Source organism: Lissotriton helveticus, chromosome 1_1, assembly GCF_964261635.1.
Source record: "Lissotriton helveticus chromosome 1_1, aLisHel1.1, whole genome shotgun sequence".
Lineage (NCBI taxonomy): Eukaryota > Metazoa > Chordata > Amphibia > Caudata > Salamandridae > Lissotriton > Lissotriton helveticus.
Genome location: NC_136057.1, coordinates 1,502,548,996 through 1,502,573,683, shown reverse-complemented (window position 1 = coordinate 1,502,573,683; position 24,688 = coordinate 1,502,548,996). Strand labels below are relative to the sequence as shown.

The 24,688-nt window shown below is 49.4% G+C and overlaps 1 protein-coding gene across 7 annotated transcripts in view; it reads left to right on the top strand.

The window, feature by feature from the left end:
* FIRRM (FIGNL1 interacting regulator of recombination and mitosis) overlaps window positions 1-24,688 on the top strand; it is a 3,243,174-nt gene that overhangs the window by 2,247,378 nt on the left and 971,108 nt on the right. For all 7 annotated transcript variants that reach the window (XM_078686707.1, XM_078686742.1, XM_078686714.1 and 4 more), the window contains one exon: window positions 11,053-11,175. In XM_078686707.1, the coding sequence (XP_078542833.1) occupies window positions 11,053-11,175 (123 nt within the window). The remainder of the gene's footprint in view (window positions 1-11,052; window positions 11,176-24,688) is intronic.

Genomic DNA, 24,688 nt, shown 5'->3' with positions numbered 1-24,688 from the left:
AGCACTTCTCCTTTAATAAATGTTTGAAATTCAAGTGACCATCTATGAACATTCCCAGGTACGCGCAGGCTGGAACTTTGCCCAGAGCGTGTGAACCTATGACATATTTGTATGAGTTTTTTGCCTTTTTCCCCGTCTCCATAACATATGATTTTGTTAGGTTAGGGGACATATCCAAATTTTACATAAACTCAACAAAACCATCTATTAAAAGCTGTAGACCATGTGGGGTTCGAGCAAGGACCACCACATCATCTGCGTAAAGCAGAACCGGGACCGCTTTTTCCCCTATTCTGGGTGAGTCTGCCCTGATTTCACGTAGTGACTTATCTAGGCCATTAATATATACGGTGAACAAAAGCGGCGCTAGTATACAGCCTTATCTTACCCCACTCGAGCAATTAAAATACTCCGTCACCTTCCTCTCCTGCGTATATGATACTGCTGCTGTGGTATTACTATGGAGCACTTGTAGGATATTTATTAATCCCGGGTCTACCCCAAGCTCACCCAATATTACCCACAGCTTACTATGATTCATGCGGTCAAACGTCGCTGTGAGGTCCATACAGGCTAAGTATAGTGCTCCCTCCTTAGCTAGTGTATATTTGGCAGTAATGAGGTATAGGTTAAGGCATTGATCTACGGTAGATTTGCCCGGACGAAACCCATATTGTACGTCTGTGATAATTTGTTTATCCTTCGCCCATTCCATCAACCTGTTTAAAATAGCCCGACCCAACACCTTCGCTAAAATGTCTATCAAAGAGATGGGTCTATAACAATGTGGACTATCCCTATCCCCTTTCTTGAATATGGGCACAATTATTGCGGACGACCAGGAAGCTGGCATAGCTGAGCTTATAGCGGCATTTAGAACCCTAGTTAATAAGGGAGCACAAACGTCCGGGTTACTAAGAAAAAGATCTGGGGGGATCCCATCTGGCCCCCGGTGCCTTATTTCTTGTTAGGCCCTCAATTCCTGCGTTTACTTTGTCCACGAGAAGGTAACCGGGATAAGGCTTGGTACTACTTGTGCTAACTGCGGTTCCCTCGGACTGCAGTGGAAGTTATACAGTCCATGAAAATGCTGCTTCCATGTTTCTGGTAAGATATTGTTACTCAGCCCTGGCTTATCTGGTTCTGCAAAGCAAGGTTTGTTAATTACTCCCCAGAATCGGGTGGAGTCCTTCTGGTCCGCTGCTTCCGTTAGCTCCTCCCATGCCTCACGTTGTAATTGGCCCTTTCGCCCTTTGACTGCTTTTTTGTAACTTACACGACATTCCGCCACACGCTTCCTGTCCCTTGGAATTTGTTTCAGTGCCATTTGAGCCTTCTCAAGGCCTGTGAGCATTGTCTGTCGAACCACTTTGGGTCCCCCCCCCCTTCGAGCTTTGGAAGTGGAGCTTAACAGACTATCCACCGGGTTGGCGACCTTATTAAAGGCTTCTAGTAGATCCACCCCCTCCACTCCCACATCTAGACATTTCATTATCTCCTGATACCCCTTGTGGAATAAAGAAGCATTAAAAGTAGCTATATCCACCAGGCACCATCTGAGCCTCCAAGCTTGATCTATTGCCACAACTGACCCACCACCATCTTGACTATTTACAACTGATAAAAAGGGGTGGGCCGCAAGCTCATGTGTCAGGGGGTTGTGGTCACTGAATGCTCTATGATTTGTATTAAACTGGGATGCACTCCTCTTAACCAAAAAGGAAACAAAAATGAAGTCCATGTAGGAGCAGCATCCTCGTCCTTTAAAGGTGGGAGGAACCACCCTACCCCTACCGCTAGCAATCATATCTATTGTATGTATTAGCCCATAGACGCCTAGTAGACTGGTCAACTCAGTTCCCAACTGCGTGTGCTCCAAATGGGGGCCATCCCTTAGAGGGCAAGATGCCCAATCGCCCTGGGCCACCCTAAGGTGTGGGCACAAATGAAAATTGAAATCGCCCACCAGTATCCGTTGTGATTGAGCCAGCCCTTTGCCATGAGTATATTCCAGGCACCTATTTAATTTGTTAGAACTGCCTACGCCCTGCTCGTTTGACATTGCATTGTAGAAATTCATTATAATAAACCTAAAATATTTGTTTGTGAGTTTCAGTCCTTGGACAACACTTGACTCCCATGCCAAAGATTCCCACCTGCCCTGGATTCTTAAGTCTATAAATATAGTCAAGCCCCCCTTTGCTCTACCTGAGCTCGATCTTACTGCTGCACATGCAAAGGTTTTATATCCTTCAATAAAACAAGTTTTCTCTGTCTCCCACGTTTCCTGTAGACAGATTATATTAAAATGTCTCACGTAGGTAAGCCATTGTGTATCCCCCAGTTTATTAGATAACCCCGCTACGTTCGAGGAGATAATTTTCAGGTCTCCACCGTGTCTTGTGCCTGTGTACGTTGCGGGTGTAATACTGACCCCTCTGGTGGTTGATTTGCCTGGGTGGTTTATATTCTGCGAGACGGAGTCCCTAGTTCGCAGTAGGGGTATTACAGGTGTTCTCCCATGTGACTTCACCCTTCTTTCTACCACCTCTGTGCTAACTGAGTGAATATCGCTAAGACTACCACCCTCCTCCCTGGGGATTAGTCAGTCAATATCATTCAGGTCTCTAAGTGGCGCAAAAACATTAGTAGCTGCCACTGCCCCGGCACGCCTCCCTTCCCCCCAGCAAGGTTACTCTGTATTAAGTCAGTACTGAGCCCTGGTCTATACAAGAAGCCCAATGATAAAGGTTTAATACAAGATTCTAAAGTAAATAAACCATTTGCATGCCCAAAAATCTCCCTTGCCAACTCCGGGTGTCTAAGTGTAACAATAATGCAGTCTCCTGGGAATACTTTCCTCGACTTACCAAGCCAAGACACCCTCCTAGCCATCAGAATGTGTCGGTGATTTTTAATCTTAAATCTAATATATTTGGACAACCAAATGAGCCACTTTATTAATTAGCTGGGTGACCGTCTCCTCCTGCTCATGGTTGTGTCATGGGACTCCTGTCAAGACCACTGTATAGGGGCAATTTTCTGGTGGCAGATCTACTACTGGGGGCTCTCCAGGGTTGAGATGTGGTGCTCTGATTACTTTTCCTTTGAGTTGGGATTGGTCTATACCTCCCCTAGGTTGGCTTTGTCGGCCACCCCTCTGTGCCTTATCTAGCCCCTCCTCCTTCCTTCGGTCAACCTCTTCATCCGAGTTCCTCTCATTTATCCTAGGGCGTGTTTCTACAGCATTGGGATGGAAAAAATCATTTACTTGGTTCGCGGTTCTGCTCACATTTTCAACCTGCTTATGGTGACTAGTTCCACAGTCTGTTCGAGCTACCTTAGGCATCTTTTTTGCGCATTCTAACCCCTCAGCCCCCCCCCTTAGTTACAGGTGGGTCCCCCAAAGGTTGCACCGATTGAATACAGTGACACCTCTCCGTAACCAGCGGGTTGGATGGTATACTTTTGGGCATTTCCAGCGATAAAGGTTTCTCCTCAATTAATGACAATTTACTTAGTAAAGGGGCCAGCAAAATAGACACCCGTGTTTCCAGTCTTTTCCACTGGTCTTCATTTCCAACATCTATGGGCAGGATTGCATTTGGGCATTGTTGTTTGAAGTCCTCTGGCAGCCCTTGGAGTTTCTTCTCGACCGCAAGATCCTGATTTGGGCATTTGGCAGCGAGGGGTTTAGCTCTAGTCTTCTGCTTAGTTTTTTGAGTAACCCTTCTAGCACGCTTAATCGGGGGTTCCTTTACATTATTTACTGGTGGAGATGTCTTTCCGCTCTCCCCCGGGCTTTCCCTAAGGTGTTATTTAGATCTCGTGGCCATTTCTCTTGACCTAGTTTCTGTTTGACTAATAGGACTGGTTACCACGAGGGTTAAGGAAGATGGCAAAGGATGGCTACCTACCTGTTAGGCGAGGGGAACAGTGCAATGGCTGCCACATACTCCTGGCTGGGGGAGGCCTCCATGCTGCTGGGCTGTGGGGAAGGGGGCATGCTGGGAGTAGTGATACAATCCTCCCACACACACACACTCCTCCATTACAGGATGGCTACCTACCTGTTAGGTGAGGGGGAACAGTGCAATGGCTGCCACATGCTCCTGGGTGGGGGAGGCCTCCGTGCTGCTGGGCTGTGGGGCAGGGAGCATGCTGGGAGTAGTGATACAATCCTCCCACCCACACACACTCCTCCATTACAGGATGGCTACCTACCTGTTAGGTGAGGGGGAACAGTGCAATGGCTGCCACATGCTCCAGGGTGGGGGGGAGGCCTCCATGCTGCTGGGCTGTGGGGCAGGAGGCATGCTTGGAGTAGTGAAACAGGCATCCCACCCACATACAGGACTCCATTACAAGATACCTACCTACCTGTTAGGTGAGGGGGAACAGTGCAATGGCTGCCACATGCTCCTGGCTGGGGGAGACCTCCATGCTGCTGGGCTGTGGGCCAGGAGGCATGCTGGGAGTAGTGATACAATTCTCCCACCCACACACACTCCTCCATTACAGGATGGCTACCTACCTGTTATGTGAGGGGGAACAATGCAATGGCTGCCACATGCTCCTGGGTGGGAGAGTCCTCCATGCTGCTGGGCTGTGGGCCAGGAGGCATGCTGGGAGTAGTGAAACAGGTCTCCCACCCCATACAGTGGAGAAGTGTGGCTCAGTGGTTAGAGGCGGCAGACCCGGAAGCTGAGATCAGCCGTGGACCAGGGTTCGATTCCCCGCCTCGGCGGGTCTCGGGCTCAAAAATTCCACGGACTCGACAATTCTCGCTCCGGTGCCTACTCGACTCACGGGGTCACACTCTGCGACTCTGGGCAATAGCTTGCTTAATCTCCACTACGGCCCCTCGCGGCGGGATGCCTGGCTTTCACCTTGTGAATACCCTGCCGGGGTATCTCTCACAGGGGAATACCAGGACGGGTTCCCTAAGCAAGCGCCTTGAGACCCCTGGGTGAAACGTGCGCTATATAAATCGAAATACATTTACATTTACATTTACAAGAATACATTGCAAGATGGCTGGCTACCTGTTGGGTGAGGGGGGACAGTGTGATGGGGTTTATGTTGTGCAAGGGAGTAATTCTCAGTGTGTTGTTTGGCATTTGTTTGTACTTACCAGCCTCCATTCCCCCGCCTACTCCTGTGAGACTCTCAGGATGCAGGATGGCAAGCACCTTCTCCTCCCATGGTGTGAATGTTTTCTGTGGGATGGGAGGGCCACTGCCAGTCTTCTCAGCCAGCATCCAGTTCTTGCTCCTCTTCTCCTTGACAACCCTCTTGAGATCATGCCACCGCTTCATGATCTCCTTCTTGGATCTTGGGGTGTTCCCTACTGCATTCACCCTTTGGACTATCCTTTCCCACATTTGGGTCCTTCTGGCTAATGGTGTCTGTTGGACCAGCCTACCAAACAGTTGTGGCTCTACTCTCACTATCTCGTTGACCATGACTGTCAACTCACTCAGTGAATTTGGGCATTTTAGGTGAGGTCATGGTGTGTTGTGTTAGGATTGTTTGTGGGTGCTGGTGGGTGGGTGGTGGGTGTGATGTTGGTGTGTGAGGTGTGAGGTGTGCTGGGGGATTGTGAGTGCTGGTGTGATGGTGGTGGTGATGGTGGTGGTGTTTGTGTGTGTGTGCTGTGCTCTTTTGCCTCTCCTGTAAGATGTGGTGTATGGCCTTTTCTTCTGGAGTATTGCAAAGGATTGTGGTCAGTGAAGCTGGTGGTTTTATACTCAGCTGTGTGGGTGTGGCCAAGTGGTATTTTCAATGTCAGGTGTGTTGTGGGAGTAGCCCTGTCCTTGTATATTTTTCTTAGCAATGTTTATTGCTATTTGTATTTCTTTCATGGGGGGGGGGAGCCATGGCTACATTGATTTGTTCAATGTTTGTCATCACTGCGGTGTTTTGGATTCGTCCGCCATTTTTTTCGTGTTCATTCCGCTGCGATGGCTATGCTGCAGCTCTTAAGCTATCTCTCCCATTCACTCCTGTGTGCGACCGCGGTGGTCGGAAACAGCGGTTCCGACCGTGGGACACTCGGGGATATCCTAATTTCCCGTGCGGTGTCTCTGCTTTACCTGTGGCCGGTTTTGTCTTTTCCGCTGCTTTTCCGGCCGCCGCGGTCGGAGTTTTGGCATCACCGCACGGGTCGGGTGGTTTTATTTCACCCGCTACCGCCGCGGTCGGTCTTTAGTGGCGGTTGATCCTAAGTTGACCGCCGGTTTATCCGCGGTCCTGGCGGGCGGTTGTTTTCCACCTCCATGGCAGTCGGGGTGATTTTCCGCCCGCTATCCTAATGTGCCCCTATGTCTCTACCAGATAATGCGTTACTGAAGGTAAGTGACTTGTCCTTCTTGCTCAAACTGTTTTAAGATAGATGCCCAGCAAGAATGAGCATTTTCCCTTTGATGGTGCTTAAAGTCTAAGCATAAGATTGTGTTATGTAACATGTGAATCAAACCTTAATTAGGCTTTATGGGACGCTAAATAGTCCACAGTTTAGAGTCCTCCTTGTGCACTTTCTGTCAGCAAGTTTGGTTAACATGCTTTTTGACCGGTAGGGTCTCTTAGGGAAAAGAACTTGCAAAGATTGAAACAAATCTGAGTTGCAGCCTGCACTTAAGGATTATCTTCTCCAGTAAAGATTTTACGCCAGCAGTAGTGACATTTTCACTTGTACTGCCACCAATTCGTCAAATCCTAGTAATTGTCTCTATCCTGCCCTTATCGGGGTATTGAAGTAAAAGCACTAGTTCTCCTCTTCATCCTTCACCAATCCTTCTACTCTGAAAGCTTTGTACAGAAGTGCCACAGTTGAGTTGTTGACAGTTAGCTGACTTGTTGCACAAAAGAAGGGAGGCTACCTCAGACCAATGTGTCCTACAGGTAATTTGTGTGGGGTTCTTCTTCTGCGTGACACAAGCATCCTGATGAAAGAGACTTCCAAATTTCTTGAAAAGGGGTTGAAAGGAAGACTTCCTCTTGAGGAGAAGCATAGAGGTTGCTACTCAAGATACTTTTTAGTATCATAGAAGGCCAAGATCACCACCCTCTTCTTGACGTTAATTCTAAAACAAATATCTTTGAAAAAGATCAAAGATCTCCATGATTCAGCACATTTTTCATGTGCTTTAGAATCATGACTGGGTGGTGTCCCTGGATCTTCAAGAAGCCTACTTCCATATTTTGATTCCAGATTGATAGAGAAAATACTCAATTTTACTGTAAGACCACAATACATTTAGATTTGCCATTTTCACCACCATGATGGCAATATTAGTGGTTCATCTTCACAGAAAAGGGATTAACATATTTCTCAGTGGTAGACATTGTGCTGAGCAAATTACAGATCACCTAGAAATTTGTCTCCGTTTGACCTGTTGTGATCCATTCCATTAACAAAGACGAGTGTGCTTTCTTCATGACACAAATGGTGAAACTCATTGTTGCAGTTCTGTATACCATCCAACGTTTCCCATCTTAGAGTGAGCCTGGTGTTTGCTTAACATGGTAGTCCAGTTCTCCACACATCTTCAGATGACTTGTTTACTAGCAAAGGTTGTTTCTAAATTCTGTTTCTCTCAGAAGATCTTTGAGTCTTCTTTTCAACTCCTCATTCTTCTATGGCAATAACCACCCTCCTAGGGCAATAATGTGAAAGACCACCACTCTTACTTGCACAGAATCCAGCATTTTACGATGGATGGCCTGTTGTTTTATTGGTTTCTTCAGACAAGGTAGAGCCATTCACAGGCAGCCCATGTCTTAGTGGGCCACATTTGTGTAGTAAGGAATATTACTCACAGGAAAGTTAAATAGCTGTGACCGATTAAGGGCTAATTTAATTAGAGGAAACGTATCTACCATAACATTCCTGTTCTTAGCATCTTCATGTGGTCTTATGGCCCTCAGTTGAAGTTTCCATAAAAAATTACTGTTATGGCTTAGAGGTAACAAATGAGTAGCAGTTAGATGAGCACACCTGCAAAGTTTTATAGTTTGATTAGCCTAATCAGCCTGAGCTTTGACACTTTGTTATGATGCTTTGGAAGTGATTTTGGATGAATAAGTTACAGGATGCGACTGTTAGAAATGGGGGTCTCTAGTTGTCAGAAGTAGCTACCTTTGACCAAGTAGGTGACCTTGCTTCTAGTCAGGGTAAGGGGGCTACACTCCTAAAATAACCCCTGCTCCCCCCCTTGGTAGCTTGGCACGAGCAGGCAGGCTTCTCTCAGAGGCAGTGTGTAAAGCATTTGTGAACATATACAGTAATACAGTGAAAACACTACAAATGGACACCATACCAGTTTAGATTAAGATTGAGTAATCTTTATCTAGATTTAACACAAGACCAAACTACACAAATCCACAATACAGTATTCAAAAATATGACTTTCAGATGGTAAATATAGCTTAGTTCAATATAGAGGGTAAATGCAACACTTTACTCTCAAAGTACCTTGGATGCGTAATGCAAAATAAACAAAAGTGCCGCAGGGAAGGCGAAGCGTCAGTTCCTTGTTTCGGGGGAGGCAGCCCACCTGTTCCCTACCGGAGAGAAGGCGAAGCATCTGTTTCTAACTCTGTTCCGGTTACAATGCGACAATATGGCGCCTCGATGTGTTGCGACAATCCGGTGTGATGCGACAAAATGATGTCTTTGATGCGATGCAACAACTTGGAGACAATGCATGCACGCCTGACGGTCGTGCAGCAAAATCAATGTTTCTTGAGCCGCGACTGGCCCTGTGACATGCTTCTCCTGCAATGCGATGGCAACCTCTGTGGGGGCGGCACGCTTCTCCGGTGATGCAACACGCTTCCTTCGGCGAGGCGACGGCAAACAGCTGCGGCAGCTACACGCTTCTTCCTCGTTGCGTCACGCTCCCAGCGACACGCAGTCTCTAGATGTCCTTAAACAACAGCAGGCACCTCTCTACAGGTAGAATTCCCAACAAGGAAATACAAGGGGGCTTGAGGTGAAGTCTTTATGTCCCTGAGACTTCAGAACAGGAGGCAAGCTCAGCTTCAAGCTCTTGGAGATCTTCTTCAAGATAGTCAAAGTACACACAAAGCTCCTTTTCTACTTGGCAATAAGTAACCACTGCAGGCCAACCCCAAACATTCACTATCACAGGGGCAGTCTCCTCCTTCAGCTTCCTTGGTTTCTCTCCTTGGCAAAGGTTTGTCGTGATTCATAGAAGTGATCTAAAGTTCTGGGACCCTAATATTTATACTACAAAATCCGTTGTTCTCTGAAGGCAGAGTGTGTCTGTACCCAGCAAACCCAGTTCTGTCCTCCCTGGTGTAGCTTCGTGGTAGGGGGTGGAGACAGCATTGTGGAAAGCAGACTTGGCCCAGGTAGCTGAAAAGAAATCTCCTCCCTCTACTCTCTGTTCTGTGTAGGCTCAGGCAAGTGAAAGGAAATCTCCTCCCCCTACTCTCTATTCAACCCAGGTCCTATTCACCCCAGCCCTGACCCATCAGACTGGAGCCTAAGCCCTCTCGAGCCTCCTGTCACTCACAAGCCAGACATGGAATACAAAAACCTAGCAGTGGCACACTGGATGGTTAGGCAAGAAAATACCTACTTTCTAAAAGTGGTATTTTCAAACACAGAATGTAAAAATCACCCACACTAAAAGATGTATTTTAACATCCTAAACTTTATTTTCCTATCCTGTTCCTAGGGTCAGTTATGTTTATAAGATTTTATAATCAAACTGCCCTTTCTGGCCTATGGGAACAGATATCCTTGCAATCGTGTAAAATGAAATTGGCTGTAATTGACTATCGGGACATGCCACACACACCAGGGTATGTCCTACCTTTCACATAGAATGCACCCTGCCATAGGTGTACCTTGGGCCTGCCTTAGGGGTGACTAACATGTAGAAAAGGGAAGGTTTAGGGACTGGCATGTGGGTGCACTTGCCAAGTCGACCTGGCAATCCCAGACTGCACACAGGCTCTGCAATGGCAGGCCTGAGCCATATTTTACAAGCTGCTTCTGTGGGTGGCACAATCAGTCCTGCAAGCCCACCAGCAGCATTTGATTTACAGGCCCTGGGCGCTCAAGGTGCACTGTACTAGGGTCTGACAAGTAAATCAAATAGCCAAACTTGATTCACTAATCCATTACAACAATGTACACCAGAGAGCATATGCACTTTAGCACTGATCTGCAGTGGTAAAGTGCCCAGAGTCATAAAACCAACAAAATTAGGTCAGAAAAAATACATGAGGAAGGCAAAAAGTTCAGGGATGACCCTGCAAAAAGGGCCAAGTCCAACAGCAAGCATCCATTAGAGGAACATGATTTCGACCTTTATTGATGGGTAGACATTTATCAGTAGATTCCTAATGGCCCTCCCTCAGCCCTTTTTGCAGAGTGTCTCCTTTTCTTGTATTGGTTCCACTTTTAAGTCCAACATGGCCAATGGAAAATGTGTAAGAAAAAGCAGAATTGCCACCACTGGTAACTATTGGCACCTTGATAGACGTGTTCAATCACTTTCTTCAATGACATTGGGTAGAAATATTGATGGCGCCATAAAATAATCTTCTGGTGGAAATGAGCTTGAATTGATAGCAAATTGGTAAACATTTTCCAGATCCAGACTGAAGACTGGGGTTGTTTCATGGTCAGGAATATGCAGAAAGATGCACATTCCTGAGAAAGAAGGTGAGAAACGTGATCATCTATAGAGGGATTTAGGCACAATTTAATAGGACTTAGGAGTAACAAAAAAAAAGAATGTAAAACATTTTTTTATCACCATTGGCAAATAAGCAACAGTTTAAGCAGGCCAAATTGATAATTTATTATGTGCTTTTGGAATGAAGTGTTTACATTTGAAATCCTGTTAATTCCTCCTATCTCAATATAGTATTTATTTCCAGATAAAAAATAAATGTTTTCAATTTAGAATCTCTTGGTTATTTTGAGCCCCCAAGTAATGCACAGTGATGTTTTTGAAACATTTTGCTTGAATTTGCTTCTAATTTTGACATCTTGTCTTTGGACTTTTATAGAATACCTCTCTGTCTGCATTCCTGGCTATGTGTAATCCCCAGGATAAATATTTGGAGCCTGATCAGCAATATGCGGTATCCGAAGTTATTGGCCACATATGGGCACTTCTTGACCTAAAAAAGGTGATTAAGCTGATTTACTTTAATAATTTACAATTCATTTGACGTTATAGTTGCTTACTGATCTAAAAGCTTGATTCCTCTCTGCTAAATAGATTATCTGAGAGAGACATATAGACGCAGAGTTCTTATCTTTGAACTTCCAGGCATGAGGCTGGATCCAGAAGATTTTTGATAGGAGAACCTCTGTGTGTCGATGAGTGGCGTCTGTCGACTCCGTGTGACTTTGCAGGCGTCGGGTTTGTTGGCATTGCACACACGTGTCATCTAAATAGGTGCCACCCCCGCACGCTGATGCCATTTAATTTCGTTCCGCGCCAGCCAGCGGACATTCGTTGTAGAGTGTTACCCCCTGACACTTTTTGATAGACTTTTTTTGACTTTTTGTTGACTCCTTTTGGTGTATAGGGATGTGTAGTAAAAGACCTCAGGGTTCAAGACGTGCAGCTCCTGTCACCATGCCATGTTGGTTATGGACCCCATTTGGTGTGTCTCTTGTGCCTGGACCACAACCATGAAACGGAGTTGTGCTCCATTTGCCGAACCATTGGCTGAAGACTTTGAGGGAGCTCTCCCTAAAGCTGATCGTGGCCCGGTGTCCCGCACCACGGAGGTCGCCTCGTCAATAGCAGACCTGGTCCCGGTCAAGAGGAAGGTCCAAGCATTGGTCCGGGGGAATCAACTTCTTCTTCCTCGAAGCCATTGCCATCAGGTAAGAAGCACCATAAAAAGCACAAGAAGTCAAAGCGTGTTTCGACTTTGCCCCATCCGTCTCACGACGAGATGGAGGAGCCTTAGCTTTTGAGGCCTTGCTCTGCGGAGCGGATGCCTGGGTCGTCTTCTCATTCCAATAAAAATCATTGTAATGGCGGCCCCACCCTGCCTGCGCACCTTAGGGCTCCGCTGAAGGAGAGCCCCGTGGGTTCCGCGCCTCCGGCTTCGACCACAGCCTCCTTTTGGATCTGTCCCTGGATCCGGACCACCACAAGTTTCACCTCTGCAACCTCAACCGACGCAGCGTCCGATGCAGAGGCCCTCAGCATCACCGGCGCCTCTCCCATCATAATCTTGGACGACACAGAGCAGTTGGACGTCCACCAACGCTGAGACCGGCTTCAACAGAGCCATACGGCTCCACGCCATTCAACCTGCCCTATTCTGAAGGGTTAGGTATAGGGGATGAGGATTGGGAGGGGCAGCTGGATCCCTCAGATATCCTGCAACCCAATCAAGACATACCTGGACTGGTATGAGGACCTGGGTGATGCCAGTGACCTGAACACCTCTCCAGATACTGGTATGTGGTCTTCCCCAAAACCTGGCTACAGAGGAGGGAACCTCATTTGGGATGGTAGTGTGTAGGGCTGCCGAGGTCTTGGCCTCAACTTCCTACTCTGGCAGTCAAGACTAACGTCTTGACGGAGGTCCTGCAGCCTGGTGTCTCCTGCTCTAAACGCTTGCTGCCTTTTAAAGAGGCCTCCACAGATTTTCTACTGGATACCTGGTCCAAGCCCACCACAGGGTCTGCTGTGAATATAACCATTGCCCACCACTCTGCACCAGTGGACCCAGCTTTTCTCTCCACCCATCCCACCCCACAGAGCTTGATGGTCCAAGTCTCTACTTCGCATGGTTATTTCCCTTCCATACCTGTGGACAGGGAATACAAGAGGCTGGACAGCTTTGGGAAGAAGATATTTTCTTCCACCAGTCTAGCATTGTGGTTGTTAAACATGCATGCCTCTTGGGCCGTTACTCCCATTCGCTGTGGGATATGGTTGCACAAGTGCTGCCCAGAGTCTCGGAGGAGGACCGGGCTCTCCCCTCCCAAGCTCTTACGGACCGGAGAGATGCAGCGAAGTTTGCCATATGATGTAGTTTAGACTCGACAGACTCGCTAGGCAGAACTATTTCCTCAGCGGTGGTCGTTGGGTGCCCCGCCTGGCTGAGGAGGTCTTGCTTTTCTGGGGATGTCCAAGCTCACATCATGGACATGCCCTGTAATGGCTCCTGTCTCTTCAGCGACAAAGCAGACGCAGCGCTTGAGCGCTTCAAGGACTTACGGGCTACAGCCAAGTCCCTGGGCCTCTCCATCTCATCCCAGCCTGTGTCTGCTTTTCGCTCCTTTTGTGGCTTTGATGTTTCCAACTGAGACAACCCTACTCTAACCAGAGGACCCCGCAAGTCCAGCAACCTCTGCGGGCCATGGATGCGGTTTACCCTGACCTCGCAGGTCGGGTGGCCAGAAGTTAGGTCAGGCCACAGCCCCCTTCTCCACTGCAAAACCTTCCTAGTCTGATCCCCCTAGATCATGGGCGTCCAGTTGTTGGCAGGATACGCCATCATCACTTCCACTGGCAAGATATCACCTCAGACAGGTGGGTGCTACAAATAGTTTAAGGGGGCTACTCCCCCTCCCCCCTTTGAGACTACCCCTCCCTCTATGCCTCCAAACTACGATCGGCTGATCGAGGATCATCTTGCCTTACACTGCATAAAGCTAAGTCTCTCTTGGCCAAGAGAGCTATAGAGAGGGTACACAGGCCAGAAGTGGGCTGTGGTTGCTAATCCCGCTATTTTCTGGTTCCAAAGAAGGACAGAGGCCTTCGCCTATCCTACACCTCAGGGCCCTCAACTAATTAATCAGAAAGGAAAAGTCCAAGATGCTCAACCTTGCTCAGGTCCTGTCTGCCCTTCACTCTGGAGACTGGATGGTAGCATTAGACTTGCAGGACGCCTATTTCCACATTCCCGTCCTGCCAGCCCATCGTCGCTATCTGCGGTTTATGTTGGGCCAAAAGCACTTTGTTTGCCGTTCTTCCATTCATCCTCACCAGTGCCCCTCGGTGTTCACCAAGGTGATGGTGGTGGTCGCAGCCCATCTGCGAAGATCAGTGGTCCTAGTCTTCCCCTATCTTGAGGACTGGTTGTTGAAGGCGGGCTCGTCCAAAGCAGTTGTCTTCCACCTCCAGACTACGGCGAACCTCCTGCATTTGCTGGGTTTGCTATCAACGTGCCGAAGTCACACCTGACTCCCTCTCAGACGCTCCCATTCATCTGAGCAATTCTGGACACAGTGCAGTTTCTGACTTATCCTCCCAAGCAGCGAGTAAAGTATATTGTAATGGTGTCTTGTAAAGCGCCTGAATCACCCCACATGGGGTATCTCCGTGCTGTAGACCGCTGGGGAACCCGTCCTGGCTTTCCCTGTGAGATGCTCCCTGCTGGGTATCTCCAAGGTGAAACCAGGCATCCCCGGCGTATGTGGGGGGCCGTTGTGGAGATGAGGCAAGCTAATGCCCAGAGTTGCCAGGTGTGATCCCTGGTTAGAGTAGGCACCGAGGCGAGAATTATCGAGTCCGCTGTTCCTGGTCCACGACCCTGCCGTCTCAGGAATTGAACCCTGGTCCCGGGCAGTCCTCTGCTTCCGGGTCTGCCGCCTCTAACCAGTGAGCCACACTACTCCATATTCAGAGTATGATACAGACGTTTCAGCCTCTATACTGGATTTGGGTGAAAATGACCCTGAGGTTGTTGAGCCTCATGGCCTCCTGGATCCTGTTAGTGAACTATGCCAGATGGCACATGCAGGCTCTGCAGTGGGACCTGAAGTATTGATGGGCCCAGCATCAGGGGACATCTCTCCAACCTGGTTCAGAAAGCGGACGGAACTACAACCGACCTGCAGTGGTGGCTGACAAACCACGATTGGGTCCGAGGCAGACCCCTCTCTTTTCCCCACCCAGATCTCACAGTAGTCACCGATGCATCCCTTCTGGGATGGGGCTGCCATCTGGGAGAGGTGTAGATCAAAGAACTCTGGTCACTGTCACTGAAAGCCTTTTTACCATCCCCTCAAAGGAAGGCTAGATCAGGTGTTGACAGACAAGACCAACATGTGGTATTGCAACAACAGTGACGGGGTGGGGTTGTGGAACCTTTGTCAAGAGGCCCTGTATCACTGGACTTGGCTGGAACTATAGTTCATTTCCCTGGTGGTTCAACATCTGGCCTGGCCTCTGAGCGCCAGAGCAGATGAACTCAGCATCTGGTGCCCTGCGGATCATGAGTGGCGTCTCCATCCTGAGGTGGTGCAAGATCTCTTTAAACTGTGGGATTTCAGCAGTATTGCACATTGGAGTTTCCATGGCGGCTCTTGCTCGGCGACGCTTTTCGTCGCGAGTGGAGCACAGGCCTCCTGTTCTCCTTTCCACCCGTACCACTCCCACCCAGAGAGCTCAAGAAGATCAGGCGCGACCGGGCCCCAGCCATCCTTGTGGCTCCAGACTAGGCACGGAGAGTCTGATTCCCTGAGCTTCTGCTAATGAGCATCGATTCTCTGGTCAGGCTCCCTCTTCGGGAGGATCTTCTGTCGCAGCAGCAGGGGAGAGTTCTCCACCTGAACCTGTCCACTCTCCGCCTCCATGTGTGGAGATTGAGCTGCAATGGTTGACAACTGTCGACCTTCCTGCTGAAGTCTGTGAGGGTTTTCTGGCAGCCAGACATTCTTCCATGAAGTTGGTATACGCCTGCTGATGGCAAACATTGTGTAAATACCAAACAGAACGATCTGTTGATCCTTTGTCTGCCTCACCATCAGATGTTCTTCTTTTCATTCTCTCCTTGGCCCAGCAGGGCTCTGCTTTGGGCACTCTGAAGGACTACCTTTTGGCCACGGTCAGTCTCTTAATGGCTCGGCGCATCTGGCATGGAAAGTCGTAAAAAGTACTGACGTCAGTGTGCCAGAGTGGCGCCTATATAGACGCTCGGATGTCGCCACAAATCAGACGACTTCACGCAAAGTTGCCCGACGCCACCTATCGGCTTGCAGGGGCACTGCTATCAAAAGTCTTCCGGATCCAACCTGATGCCTGGAAGTTGAAAGGTAAGGAATCTGAGACCAGATCATATCTCTACTGGATAAGGCGTTACCAAAGGTAAGTAACTTGTTCTTTTAGACAATTATTGCTTTAGAACCCCTAAGACATCTGCTGAAATCTAATGATGTCGGTGTGTGTTTCTTACCTTTCCACCATCATTCTGCAATTCACAGAGAAGCCAGAGACTGAATAAAACTACTGTCTGCTGTAAACAAGGCATTGTTTAAAAAGGTTTAGGTGGTTCAATAATGGCCCTCCAATGCATTGCCTATCCGATACACGTGTGCTGTTACCATACTCTAGAAATTAGAAAGCTGTGTTTCATGTTCTCCATTCAGCCATAGTTGAGACAAATTGACAAATCTCAATCCGATCGGATTGAGAGAAGACTACTTCTAAGATTTCGCAAAGCCAGGGCCCCATGAATTTGAGCTCACAGTCTGTGTAGGTAGGACGCTGGCTGTGTATATACTATACCAAAGTAAGGTAAAGTGTTTGCAGAGAGTCCAGGGAGTCCCCAGAGGTATAGCAGAGGCTAAATTAAATAAGTACTAATAGCTCTTTTTGTGTTAGTGTGGGCGAGCAGTTAGGCTTATCCAGAGGGTGTGTTAAGCACTTATTGTATTCACTCACTCAAGACTAATGGCACACACTCAGAGACTGAATCCAGACCAATTAGTGTTTCATATTTTTTTATTGAGAGTACATTTAACATGCATAGAAACCATGGATACATACAGAATAGCATAATATCATAGAATAACATGAATTCATATAAGGTAGTAATAAAAAGGAAATGCTTCAATATTAAAGGGAAAGTGAATTATAAAGGAGGGAATAAATTTAGTCCATGGAGGAGAAAATGAATAACACGAATTTAAAATTAAAAGAGGGAGGGGAATGTGATATAGAATTCCTAAATGAATAAACAACAGCTCAAAAATTGGCATTTTTACATAAATATATAGGTAATGGAGAAAGGGTATAAGGAGGGGGGAAAAGAGTAGACTTATTGCCTGGATAGAATAGGAATATAGAAAAAAGAGAAAAGAGGAAAGCAAAGACATAGGATTAAAGGGGTATGGGGGAAGTGGAAGGAATTCAGGGATCACGGAGAAAAGGAACCCATACTTGCTGGAAGATTTCCTCTTGATCCTGTAATTTATATATAATACGTCCATGCAAAGCCATGTTCCGTTGTGACCCACTGTGGAGGATCAGTCATACCCGGAAGTAAATAAATTAATTGTGTGAGGTGTAAAGCTAAAGAATAGTGTTCTAAGGATGGTAATCTCAGGCCACCATGAGAGCGGCGAGCCAATAATTTAGAAGCGGCTAGACGAGGGCAAGTGGAACCCCAGATAGATCTAATTTGGGCATTTATTCTACAAAGTGTAGACAAAGGAACAAGAATTGTGAGCATGCCAAGTATATAACTAAAGCAAGGTAACCTAACCATCCTAACTGCTTGCACCCTCCCCACATGGATAAGCCCAGGAGAGACCATTTTGCAAAATCAGTTTCCATTTTCATTATAAGGGGTGAGATATTGCCTGAGATCATATTTGACAAACCTTTATAAACTGAAATTCCCAAATATTTGAATTGGGATGATTTCCAACAAAAGGGATACCCATCAATTGACTCTTTTGTGGTACCAGAAGAAATCGGAAAAGTCTCACTTTTATCACAGTTCACTTTGTAACCAGAGTTGGTCGAAAAACTATCAATGATCTTAAGTAAAACTGGTAAAGATCTTTTAACGTGAGGAGAATATCATCAGCATACAAGTATAGTTTGGAAGTACCACCTGCTATAGGTATACCTTGAACATGTTGTGAATGTCGAATGAGTGAGGCAAGAGGCTATATCGCTAGTAAAAATAAAAGGGGTGAAAGAGGACAACCCTGACGGGTACCTTGTTGGATTGGAAAGGGATGGGAAAGAAACCCACCGCAATTGACTTGGGCTATTGGAGTGTCATATAAGAGACAAACTTTGGAAATAAATTGGTCACCTAGGCCAAAGCGTTTCATAGATGCGAAAAGGTATTTCCAGTCAATACGGTTGAATGCTTTTTCTTCATCCAGTGAACGGGCTACAGCATCTTTTGTCATTTTATTTGCAGACCATGAAGTATGAGCTAGAGTTCAGAGATGATTCCTGGAGGAACGACCTGGGACAAAACCAACCTGTGAGTGATGTATGTGAGAGGGAATAACTTTACGTAAACATGTCGCTAAGATATTTGCAAAGATTTGGACGTCACTATTTATCAGTAAAATGGGCCGATAACTACTACAAGCAAGCAGGTTTTTACCGGGTTTAGGGATAACCACAATCAACGCTTTATTAGAAGTAAGGCAAAGTGATTGTGTTTAAACCGCCTCATGGAAGGCAGAAAATGGGGGGGCGTGGCAGAACAGCCACGATGGCGGACGGTCTCCGCTAGAGCTCCGTGCGCGGCCGGGCTTTCTCCGGTAAATACAGACCAACGGAGACCTTCGACCGGCTGAGAGACACTGACCCAAGGCAGAACCCCACCTGGAGCACGGGACACTGAGCAGAGGCGGGGTGAAACGCCGGTAAAACACTCCTGCGGGTCGCGCTGAAGACCGCGGAGCAGGGAGGTGGAGTGGCGCGGAGACCCGACGGCGGATCTCCGGATCCTGGGACCAGCTCAAGGGTAGATGCCAGGCCTGGAGGGCGGGGCCGGCGCCCTGCGGTTGTCGGCGATTGCTGCCTGCACCCTCGCGGACACCACTGGCTGGCAGTAGAGCCGGCAGCACACGGTGAGAGGGACGAGGGGAAGCGCGCCGGGCCCCGGAGCCCAGGGGCGAGATCCTGGGACAAGAGGAGCCACCATATTGCGGAGACCGGCCGAGGGGAGGCCTAGTGCTGGCGGCCCGGCCCTCACGGTGCGAAGACATTTGGGGTCCTACCGCGGCCCTCATTCTCTCCCCCCCCCCCCCAGTCCTCCTGCAACTGAAGAACTAACCCTGCTGGGGGAAGGGGGAGCACGTCGCCTGGGGGGGCGAGGTGGTCCTGTCGGATAACCACGGGCCCGCGCATGAGGGAGAGGCCGAGATGGGAGGCCACCCCTGGGCTTGTGCTGGCCTTTAGCTGGAAGAGGCATTGCTGGAGGGCGACCCGCTGCCTGGTATAGCCCCGGAGAGAAGTGGAACCCCCTCTGAGACAACCTGGTGGGGAGCCAGAAAACCATGCTGGTCGGCTTTTCCCGCCTGGGGGCCCGGTGCGAAGCCTCCGCAGCAGCCATATAGAGAGCCGGGTCGCATTGGCTGCATTGCTGGACCCGGGGGGCCCGAACGGCGCCGGGACTGCCAGTAAGTCGGGCCAAGCACAACATGGTCAGGAAGGGCCAGAGGAATGTGGACGGCCCAGGAGAGCCGGCGGGGTCCGGCCCGCAGACGGGAGCCGGAGCGAGCGGAGGCGGACCTGGCCAGACCGACCAGACAGGATCGAGCACTCAACAGACTGACAAATTGGACCTCATCCTCCAAGAGATCCGGGACTCCCGACAGGCGCTGGAGCACCAGTTGGGGACCCTCACTAATAACTTCTCCCTCTTGAAGGCGGACCATGGCAAGCTGGCGGATAAGGTCAAGGACCAGGTGCTCGTACTCGCGGACCTTACACCCACTGTGGATGATCACGGCAAATCTATCCAGGACCTCCGAGGTCAAGTGACAGCGCTGATGGAACGGGTTGAGGACGCGGAGGAATAATGTAGAAGTAATCGGCCTGCCGGAAAAATGTGAGAAACCGCGGGCGGAAGAGTTCATGGAACAATGGTTTAGAGACCACGTAGCGACAGACGGACTCTCCCCATACTTCTGTGTGGAACGAGCGCACAGGATTCCGACCGGGGCGCCCTCCTCGCCCTCTCATTGTCCATATCCTTAATTATCGTGATAGGGATACCCTTCTGAGGAAAGCTCGGGAAAGATCCATCATCCATTTTGAGAACCAGAGGGTGTCACTCTACCCGGACTGCACGAACATGGTGCAAAAACAGAGGGCATCCTACATGGAGGTGAAGAAGAAACTGAGAAGTGCGCAACTAAAATACGCTTTGCTCTTCCCCGCCCGCCTGAAAGTCATCCATGGGAAGAAATCACACTTCTTCGAGAGCCCTGCGGACGCTGAGGAGTGGCTAGAGGTGATGGGACTGGGCGGCAGTCAGGAAACATCCCAGGAGGCGGAAGCGAGGACGTCGGACAGGAACTCGGGAGGAAGCTGCCGCTCCTCGTCTGGATCCGGAAAGGGAAATACTGAGCGCGGCCCATCGCGGAATCATCAGAGAGACGAAAGGCGGGAGGCCATCTCCCTTGCTGGCACCTTCAGAGAGGACCCGGCGAAAATAACCACAGACTCTGACGATACCACAGGACACTCGGACTCTGATAACAGTGTGCTGCTCTTTCCTACAATCACTCCTAGAGCCGCGGATGACCTCATGGACAACTGACCTGTCGGGTGACATCCCGAGTCTACGCCTTTGCAGCAGTACATGCACGGTATCCTTTTCTGTTATACTTAGTCCTAGGGTAATAGACCCCGACTGGGTTCAGGGGTGCGCGGGAGGTGGGTGAGAAGAATGATGAGCGGATACTGACTCACTCCCGAATGCATGCCACATCCTTTGGAATTGACACTCTACTGGGTGCCTCGGGGCGAGACTCGAAGCCGCCTATCGCCAATGATACAAACTTTGTCTGTAATTACACTGCACTTCCCCTACAGCATTAAGTGCCCGGCCGGGCCACCGTTGAGCCAGTAGAGACTGGAACTGGTAACAAAATGAATACATGTGTGCTGGGCCGACCCCCCCCCCCTGGCGAAAGCACGACTGTTTGGTTCTTTGTGTTTCTAATGTTAAGGTTGGGCTCGGCTATGTCCAATGGCTGCGCCAAGTTGGTTTTTGAAATGTTAGTATTCTTTATAGGTGCTATCTCCTGGGTTCAGCTCCCCGGTGTCCTAGACACACGACCACCCCCGGAACTGGTTCTACCGCCCACTGATCATGGCTGAACAATCTGGAGTGTACAAGGTTACCACCTGGAATGTACGAGGACTGGGGGCGGTGCAGAAAAGACACAGGGTCCACTCTTATCTCCTTGGACAGCAGACGCAAATCGCCTTCTTACAAGAGACACATCTCACGGTCTCTGAAGCCCAGAAGTTGCGGAAGAAATGGAGAGGGATGATATACTCTACGTCTTACTTGGGCATTTTCAAGGGGGGCCACTATCTGGGTGAGACACGGGACACCATTTACTGCAATAGAGAGGAAAGTAGACGAACAGGGCAGATATAGCCTGGTTAAAGGTACCCTTGATGGCCAATTGATTGTCCTGGGCTGTATATATGCCCCACATTATGAACAGGAACTGTTCCTACAAAGGGTTGGGAGGGCACTCTCCCCGTGGGCAGATATTCCCTGGGTGCTCGGGGGAGATTGGAACGCGGTATTGGATCTGGCCCTCGACAGATCACACCCACCCCTACAGGCTGCCGGTGCTACCAAGCTTACTGACCTATTCAGGTCCTGGGTGGAGGGCTGGAGCCTTAGCGATGTATGGCGGGAGGTACACCCCACACACAAAGAATACTCCTTCTACTCCCCTGTACACGACTTGCACACACAAATCGACTGATTCCTATGCTCCCGAACGATAGTCCCACTGATGAGCTCCCCGGAATATTTAGCAAAGACCTTCTCGGACCATAGACCCCTCAAATGTACTATCTCCTGGGGCAGGGTCCCGACCCCAGTCCCTACATGGCAACTCAACCCCCAGCACTTAGAGGACGGCCCGTTCAAAGCAACTCTTTCAGAGACCCTGACACAGTACTGGGAGGTCAACTGGGATACTGCCTCTTCCAACTTGGTGGTCTGGGATGCGATGAAGGCAGTTGTGCGGGGAGTGGCGATTGGGAAGCTGGTGGGAGCTAGGCAGGAGATTCACCGGAAATTGTGTGAGGTGGAGGACAGACTAGTGTAGCTTGAACGGGAGGCGGGGGAGGACCCGGGTAAAAAACAGACCCTGCAGGAACAACATATTTTACACGCTGAGACACTAGAAACACTGCGCATCATTGACTATAAGGCCTATTTACAACGACAATACACAGAGGCGGACCGCTCTGGGGCACTACTGGCCCGCTTGATACGCGACAAACCTGACACCCCAGTAATTACCCAGATCTGAACACGAGAGGGAGACTTAGTGGGCACACAATCTGACATTAACCGGGCATTCCACGACCACTTACAGACTCTGTACGCCCGAACTGGGACGGACGATCCTACATACATAGCCGATTTCATGCGAGACCTCCCCTTCCCTCAATTGACAGCAGAGGTACAAAAATCAATGGAGGGCCCCATCACCCCACACGAAATACGCGCTGCGAACAAACACTTGAACAGAAACAAGACTCCGGGCATGGACGGACTCCCCGTCGAGTTCTATTCCACTTATGCCGACATATTGGTACCGGTTCTGGAACGAATTTATAAGGAGGCCTTCGAGAGGGGGCATCTGCCACACACAACCATGCAGGCCATAGTGATTTCCATTCCTAAGCCGGATAGGGACAATATGGAATTGGCGAATTATAGACCTTTATCTATGCTGGCCACAGAATATAAAATCCTGAGCAAAGCTATTGCCCTACATATCCAGCCCCACCTGACCACACTTATACACTGCGACCAGTGTGGATTCCTCCCGGGGTGCAGTACTTCCCTCAACATGAGACGCCTCCACGCAATTATGACAGCGTCACCAGCTGAGCTGCAACGAGCGGGATGTATCGCGTTAGACCTCAAACAAGCGTTTGATTCACTCTCTTGGCCCTTTATGTTTGAGGCCTTGGGCCGATTTGGGTTTCTGGCCCCGCTGATACAGTGGATCAGGTTGCTGTAAACCGACCCCACGGCCAGGGCCAGAACCGGACGCCATGTGTCGGCTGCATACACAGTCCATCGGGGCACCAGGCAGGGATGCCCCCTGTCCCCATTGCTGTTCGTACTGGCATTGGAACCACTGGCCATCGCCCTTCGCCAACACCAGAGTCGATGGGAATACCAGTGGCGGGGACGTCACATCTTCTATCCGTATACGCGGATGACATGCTATTATACCTCCGAGACCTGGAAGCTGACCACACGCTATTACATGACACTTTCCGCCGATTTGAAACAATATCAGGACTGGCAATCAACCCAGACAAATCGGTGGGTTTCTACTTCCGCGACGGGCCTAGCCCGTCCTCCCTGCCGTTTGGCACCTATGGGATCCCGGTGGCCCAATCCAGCTTTAAATATCTGGGAATCAGCATCTACAGGAAATCGGTAGACCAGCTGGATGGGAATATTACTAGGGCCATAACTGGTCTCCGGGGTAGTATCGGATTTTGGGCCTCACTCCCCTTATCTGTTATGGGCCGCATAGCGATAGCAAAGATTGTAATGTTACCATGCCTGCTTTACTATTTCGTGAACCTGCCCCTGTGCATTCCGCGCCGCACCTTCGAATCCCTTAAATCCTTATTGACTACCCTTATATGGGGATCGGGCAGACGGCGGATTAGCCTGCGGAAATTACAACTCGGCACCTCTCAGGGGGGACTAGGTGCCCCTGACTTCCAAGGTTATTTTTACGCAAGTCAACTTCAATGGTTGTCTTACTGGCTAGCGGGGAGAAACCTCCACGAAATCGGTTGGACGAGGGGTCGACTGGACCGGGGTGACTTACACGCCTTACTGCTACCCGGAAGTAAGATTCCGCGAGAGTGCCACCCACTGCTCCAAACTGCCCTTAAATGTTGAAAGAAGGCGCTAGCTTACAAGTCCACGGTTCTGCCTTACGCAGATAATATCCCACTGCTGGGTATCCCGACACCACAGGGACGACTTACCAAATACGCCCTTAGGGAATGGACGGCAAACGGAATTGAGGGAGTGGGCAGTTTCTTCGGGGATGACCTATTGCTGGACCACCGCACCTTCGTGCACGTGACTGGGACTTCGGACAGACATTACTTGTTACACGCCACTGTCTCCCATTACATCTGGACGACCTGGGCTCCACAACGCATTCACCCACAGCAACACCAACTGGTGCACCTGGTACACTACATGGGGGCCGGCGGGCACTTAGTACGATGGCTGTACACCGGGATTAGGGCTCATTCTGCAATCTCCCTTGACACACTGCGAGAGGCTTGGTCATGGGATACAGGGGAGGAATTGACAGACACGACTTGGCGATTGGCCTTGGAACACCCAAGGAGGGTCTCCAGAAACGTGAAATTTAAATACATTCAAGCCATGATCCTCCACAGGGCATACCTCACCCGGTGAGGATCCACAAGATGTTCCCCAACGCCTCCCACCAGTGCCCGCGATGTGGGACGGACGAGGCGGACTTCCTCCATATGCTCTGGTCGTGCCCACGGCTGAGAGGGTACTGGAGCGAGGTGTGCCAAACGCTACGAGAGATATCTCAGATACAAGTACAGGAGAGTGCACTGTACTGCCTGGCGGGAGCCCGGCCTCGGCCCAAGCCACTAAAACCCAAGTTGAGATTTCTGGATTTAGCCCTCCT